The 7,500-nt window shown below is 44.9% G+C and overlaps 1 protein-coding gene across 1 annotated transcript in view; it reads left to right on the top strand.

Moving 5' to 3' along the window:
• The window catches only part of grik4 (glutamate receptor, ionotropic, kainate 4), a 166,033-nt gene that overhangs the window by 125,050 nt on the left and 33,483 nt on the right, over positions 1-7,500 (top strand). The window contains exons 10-11 of the mRNA XM_076290323.1: positions 112-219; positions 7,293-7,496. Of these exons, the coding sequence (XP_076146438.1) occupies positions 112-219; positions 7,293-7,496 (312 nt within the window). The remainder of the gene's footprint in view (positions 1-111; positions 220-7,292; positions 7,497-7,500) is intronic.

The raw sequence follows: 7,500 nt of genomic DNA, 5'->3' as shown, positions 1-7,500 counted from the left end.
TAAGTGAAAATGACACACTGATAGATTGTGGGGTATTACATAATTCTTCCTTGGTTAACTTGAGTGTTTCTCACTCTTGTGTGTGTGTGTGTGTGTGTGTATCTATTTCAGATTGGACAGTGGCATTCGGAGCAGGGGTTGTCCATGGAGAGAAAGCTCCCATCGATCAACGTGACCGACACGCTATTCAACACTACACTTACCATTACCACCATCCTCGTGAGTGACATCTTCACACACACACACACACACACTCAAACACACACTTCAACACCACGCTCACAATCATAACTATCTTGTGGTGTGGTGTGAGTGATGTTTTCTCTTACCCACACACACACACACACACACACACACACACACACACACACACACACACACACAAACACGCACGCACCCAGCCACCCACCCACCCACACACACACACACACACACACACACACATACACGCACACACACACACACACACACACTCACATACACACACATACACGCACACACTCACACACACACGTGCGCACACACTCTTTAACACCATGCTCACCATCACCACCCTGACGTTCTCCATCCCTGTCCTCAGGCTGTGTGTGTCTGTGTGTCTGTGTGTGTGTGTGTGTGTGTGTGTGTGTGTGTGTGTGTGTGTGTGTGTGTGTGTGTGTGTGTGTGTGTGTGTCTGTAAGGTCACACAATTTCAGTCAGTTCACTTCAGTAGTGTTTACCTCAAGGCATCCCCTAAAAGAAAAGAAACACATTTGCTGTCACTATCTAGAATTAATATTAATACAACTGTATGTCATTTGGGAGATTTGCATAATAGCATTATCTCAAAGTTGTTGTTTTTTTGTTATTTTTAATGAGGGTAAAAAGGAAGAATTAAATCAAAATAATAATGAATTAAATCAAAATAATAAACCAAATTAAAGCCAAAGAAATAAACAGCAAACAGTCACCAGGGAAACCAGAGGAAAAATATGAAATACACAAAGCACAGAAGAAAAATAAAAAGTAAAAGTCCAATCATTCACTTTAACAGTACCTTTGGAGATATTAGGGTTTGAGTTTTTTTAATTAGATCTATTAAAGGTAATTAATTATGTTAAATGATTAGAGAACTCTGTAGAGACAAAGCTCAGACTAGCAGTGCCTGAGAACAAGTGGAAAACTCCTCTAGACTGGAGAGTGTAACTTGTATGATGTGTTATAACCACCAGGCTCGTTTTTGGTGCTATAACATGTTGGAGACCACACCAGTGGATAAAGGTTAAAGAAAAAGCATTTATTACTGTAAATATGTATACTGAAACGTGAAGTGCAGTCTGGGGTAAATTTGATGGTAAAAAAATAAAGGAGTAGAGTAAATCAGCGTAATGTGTTATAGTCCAATCAAAAGCCACACATGCTGCGAAGGAAAGAGGGGACACTGAACCCCAGTCAGGTACAGTAGGCCCTTATGTAGCACCGGTGCCTGAATCAGGTGACTAGTCGCACCTGTGCCGTAACTCTGCCCAGCAAGACAGACACAGACAGGCAGGCAGGCAGGCAGGAACGGGCAGGGCCGTAACACATGCTTGCATTTGATAGCTGAGCCCTGGGTGTTGAGACAGGCTGTCTCTCTGGTCATAAGCCAAGAGGAAGACATTACAACTGGTCTGATGTAAAAAAAAAAAAGACATTTCTTTTCAAATGTCCAGCTGTGGACCACGGTTTGGTGGAGCTGTAAAAACGCAGGAATCATTCATAGCTTCAGACTAATACACTTAAGTCTTATGGGCAGATCCATTATTGCTGAAGTTACAAACATGGCATTATTTTTGATGAATATTGTTGTACAGCTGCCATTGTGTTTATGATTAACTTTCAAGTTTTACGGCTAAGAATGAGTGGCCCTTGTTTGACATGGAAAATATGCCAATAAACCTACAGCTATTTTCCCTCTTTGATCTATACTGAAGTTAGACTTGTGATGCATGTTATGTCACACTCCAAGCCTCCTTTATCACAAAAGAAGAATATACAGTAGTAGAAGATGATTTGTGAGCATGCACTTTAAATTGCCCAGTTTAACCACAACTTAAACTACTATGAGGAAACTTAATAAGGATGCAACATTTTATCAAAAACATTAATGTCATAATTTATGGTTGTACAGACTATATAAAACACTGCCCAGAAAGTATACTTGCAGTAACCCTTTGGCAAATGCAAAATAAAACCATTTAGAGACCATAAACCTTAGCATAGAAGTTTTAAAACAGTTATTGCCTTCCATTCATTAAGCCTATATTCTAAGTCAAGGGCAAACAGCTCATAGACAACTGCAGGCTGCAGTCATCTTTTTTTTACTGTCCTGTTTATTGGAGAGATAACTTTCTCTTGTCTTTACTAAGAAAGTAAAAACCTGTTCACGGGCAGTCCTAACAATCCACAGCCCGTGGTAAGGGGCTTCTGCTGCTCGGTGGTGAAGCAGTTGGTGTTTCACACATACCGGTACTCTCTCTCTCACACACACACACACACACACACACACATATATACACACACACACACATACACACACACACACACACACACACACACACACACACACACACACACACACACACACACACACATACACACACACACACACACACACATACACACACACACACACACACACACACACACACACACACACACACACACACACACACACACACACACACACACACACACACACACACACACACACACACACACACACACACACACACACACATACATACCTTTTCACAGGCAGTCCTAACGATCCGCCGCCAGTGTTAGGGGGCTTGTGCAGCTCGGTGGTGAAGCAGTGTGTGTCTCAGCATGAGGTTGGACAATAGATTGGGTTTTTTTTTCACTTTCTGGCGCTCCACTTCTCTCTCCCGGTAGGTACAGTATCCCCCTGGGTACCTGGAGAAAGCGCTCTCATATCTCCGGGGATGAAAGTAACCACTAAAGTGGTATCTGCGCCGTCCACGTCCCACTCCTTGGAGAAATCCCTGGGGAGGGGGGTGAAAGAACTCAAATCACTCACTTTTTTATGTCAGTTCAGTCAGGGACAGTCGAAGCTTAACTACCGGTATTCATGTATGAATATTTGTGGATATTCTGCGGACTGTACTACCTTACTGTTTTTCCAGACCATTGACTATGGCAGAGGCAAAAGAGATGAAGTGTGTCAGTGTGTTAGATCACACAGTAGCACTGACTCGCAGACAGGGCTTCAGTGATGTCACTACCTGTGGCTAATTACATAAAGGAAATAATGTGTGATCGGGGCTCACAATTTGTTCAGGCCTGTTCAATGCCGCCTGTTTTCCCCTCTGTGCTGATTGCCCTGTGAGTGAGGTCAACTTGGACCCATCTTACTTTGTGTTTATTTGGGTGTTATACACCACCACAACAAAATGGAGCTTATCAAACAAACCGCTGCTTTGGTTGTTTGGATGTCACATCGGGAGATTGAGCTTCTGGGTGGTGAGAGCCGCAGGCAAGTGGCCTCTCACATGGCTCCTGTAAGCTGACACGCATACACTGCACTCGCACACACGGTAGGTCTTACTTCCAAGTAGGGCCAGGGTGTGGGTTAGCTGTTTTTTTTGTGTGTTTATACTTACTGTAGGGCCCTCAGCTACATTGCAGCATACGCAGAGAGACATGTAGCATAGGTTGGATGCCACAGCCTGAGTCCTCTCCGTACCACAGTGGTATTGGAGGGGAAATCTTGAGTGATTGTGACTGGACTGACATACCGTGTGCCCACAGTGTGACAGACTGATGGTCATCTGGAGGTCATACTGCCCGATGGTGGTTTTGAAGCTGAACGGAAGCTTTTAGGCAACAGGCCAGATGCCAGGTTTGGGTCTTGCAGCTAATATTGATATTTAATCTTGATAGTATCTATCTGTGTAGATGTAGAATGCTGGAATTGTGTTTTTACTTTACACTGAAGATGTTCAAACACCCTGGAATCCAACCCTTGGCCATTTCAGCTCAGATATCCAATCTTAGTGCATCTTAGATGTGTTCACAGCAGGGTGTATTAATGAAATGTGAGAGTGAGTACTGTCCAGTCATGTTCTAAATGACTATCCTGTAGATGCTGAAGTATAAGAGTAACAGTGTGCTTTGCTCTGCCTTCCACTCTGTTCAGCGCCCAATGGTGACAAGGATGCAACATCCCACAGGTTTCCTCTTCATCAAGTAGTAGAGGTTTTATTGGTGATGGGTACATTTGTAATTATTTACGTTATTTCTGTTGTCCATTACTGCGGGTGGCTTGATACGATGCTGCTACCACCACTGCCCCCACCTCCCGTCCTGCTGGCCAGACCTGTTAATTGAATCCAGAAGGTGTTTTTATGAGTTCCCATCCACCCGCAGAATCCCACTGTTTAATAGACAACTGACCCATGAAACGCTGCTGTTTTTATAAGTCCGGTTTGTACGGGAGAGCGTCGGGCTGTGAGCGGTGAAATTAGCATTTATATTGTGCCCAGCACTGGGCGCGTGTACGCGCTGTGTCCACAGCAGAGGACTGGCAGCAGCCAGCAGAGCTAACATGTGTGGCTGATTTAATGAGCTAATACAGCAATGGAGGGATTTGCGCTTCCACACTCAGGACTCTGACTCAGGGCTTTCAGACTGCTGATCTCACTGCGGAGGTTTGTTCAAGTCTATGTTTGGCTGTAGAGTTCATCGGCTGAGGTTAAATCAGGTCTACGTATTTCACATGCGGAGGTTAAACAGGTGGGGGTTTGACCGTGTACTTCATTGGCAGTGGTTTATGTAGCTCTGTAATACTGCAGGATTTGCTCCAGTGATCCAACATTTACTTTGATTTTCCCATTTCTGTACCCTTCCTTTTTTTTTCTCATCTCTTACATGTACTGGATGTGGAAATTGGATTCACGCAGTGAATTTCAAAACCCCCTTTTTTACCCTGTTAAGACCTGTCCATCTCAAAAAGTTTCAGAGCAAACTGAAAGAGGCAGGCACAAAAGAACCGGAAGGTGAAATGAGTGTCGGGACTCCAGAACTGGGGGAGACAGGTAAAGCAGTGTTGCCATGGTGATTCTAAGGGCACCATGAATGTATTGTAATGCCCTCAGGGCGAGTTTTCTGGAATCCAAAGCTGAAGCCGATCAATCCAGCAACCCCTCAAACAGCCCACGGCCACAGGAGAAGATAGGGGTGGCTGCCAGTCCTTTCTATAATGACTATCCAACAATCATTTCTACCCCCATCTCTGCCTGACTTTTTTTTTTCTCTCTCGCTCTTCCATTTTGTGTTCTGCACACCTTCACAGAAATGTGTATATCATTTCATTTTTCACTACACTTATTCTCCCTCTCTCTCATTCTCTTTCCCTCTCCCTCTCTTTCTGTCCAGAACACACACACACACACACACACACACACACACACACACGCACACACACACAAACAAACAAACACAATGAGTCATCCATAGGCCTATACACCCTCAATATTGTCATAGTGACAGCATGGGCTTTATTTATTATTTATATCCCAGAAATAAACGTCATCCACCTGACCAGGTGCGCACAGGTGTGTTTTTCCAGGAAAAGAACTCATTCTCCCCGTGATGGAATGCCTCCAGCGGGGACGCCAGGAGCCCATTGGCATAATATAAGGGGAGTTGGGGTGATATATCCGCGTGTGTTCCCCCTAAATCAGCGCACCCTCTCCGTCGTTGGGAGAAAAACAAGCCGTAAATCACGCGCCCACACCCCTCACGCCCTCGGTCAGGAGCGTTGTTTTAAGAGCAGGCTTTATGGAGTAGCGGGGTGCGGTGTCATTGGGGTGCCCCTGCCAGAGGTGAGGCAGGCAGTAAATCTGCCCCCCCCCCCCCCCCCCACGCTGCCTCAATGCCTAAGCCCCCCTCCGAGGGGAGAGTCCTGGCTCTGGGGAGAGTGGCCAATTAGATGTTCAGTGGGAGACGTGGAGCGCCGGACCCCTTTTTACATTTAAATGGCGTGTTTGTTGACACTCAGCCAAAGTGGCTTACAAATGAGGTGCAATAAAATCAAATAGACGACTGAGGAGGAGATGGAGAGGAGAGGAGAGGAGAGGAGAGGAGAGGAAGGCAGGGGCACAGGAGAGCGATAGCATATGCCCAAACCTGAAAACAGGACAGATGAGGGAAAAGATCTCAGAAAAGTGGGAGAACCTACAGGAGGTGAATATGTACCATATGTAGCAGTTCCCATACATTCATTTAGAATTGGAATCTGGCACAGCCTTGATAACATTTTTCAATATGAATTTTACTTCACTTTAAATAGCTAATCATTATTGATTATTATTATAATGATCCAGTCTGTAAAAGTGACCTCTTATAGATAGCAGCAGTCCCCATCACTAGATGTTAGCCAGCCATACATCTGTAGGGAGTCTGCTGCCATGTTACAGGTTGACTGGGATTCTCCACATGCTTTTGTACATGTTGGTCCTGATTTGACAGTTGTTACCACAAATTCACTCGAGATTTATCAATTGCAGCCTCAATACCAGTTTTTAAATGCATGTGAAAAATGACTACTATGATAGTGCTGTAAATAGCAGTGTATAAAGTCTTTTAGATATAAGTGTATTTTGTTACATCCCGGTCTAGGGCTTGTGGGATATAACAAAAAACGGGCAGACACAAAACTTAAGAAAATGGTGTATTTATTAATACAAAAAAAACCAGTATGGAAAAATGTCTAAATTAAGAAAAACACGGCCTACAAAGTAGGCCTCGGCGGCCAGGCGCTCACTCCTGGTCTCTCACCCCAGGGAGTGAGAGAGATGACGGCAAGTTGCTCGGGCAAGGCCCGAGGCTGGCCCTAGTGGCAGCGATGTGCGGCAGGGACGGTGGCAACGAACGATCCCCAGAGCTAGCCAGCGAGAGAGAGAGCTCAGTGACGTCAGCCCCCTTTTAAAGGGCCGGGCTACCCTGACGTCATAGGGTTTCACACCACCCCTCAGCTGCAGCCAATCTGCCTGGAAGCACACAACAAAAGTAACAAACACACATAATACACAAGACCCACAGGGTCGTAACAATTTATATTATAGATTTTGTGTATTTATATTATGTATATTATATTATATAATATTATGTATTTATTTTGTTTTGATTTAAATAGACTTGATTGTTGATTGGTCGCTGTGGGATATCCCTCACCTATAGCACTAGGAAACACCTCACCTGTGCATACTGTATCTGCAATTAAATGATTAAATGTGTTGTGTGGTTTGCAGGAGAATCCATACGTGATGCTGCGTCCGAACCACCAGGAGATGGAGGGAAATGACCGGTACGAGGGCTTCTGTGTGGACATGTTACGAGAGCTGGCGGACATCCTCAAGTTCAACTACCGCATCCGGCTCGTGGCCGATGGCGTCTACGGCGTGTCGGGCGCCAACGGTACCTGGACGGGCATGGTGGGCGAGCTCATGACCAGGGTGA

Source organism: Alosa pseudoharengus, unplaced genomic scaffold (assembly GCF_046254945.1).
Source record: "Alosa pseudoharengus isolate Yale_2024_CS ecotype anadromous, Long Island Sound unplaced genomic scaffold, YU_APseudo_1.1 YU_APseudo_1.1_scf_18, whole genome shotgun sequence".
Classification (NCBI taxonomy): Eukaryota; Metazoa; Chordata; class Actinopteri; order Clupeiformes; family Clupeidae; genus Alosa; species Alosa pseudoharengus.
Note: the sequence above shows the minus strand (reverse complement) of the source record. Positions and strands in the feature narration are given on the sequence as shown.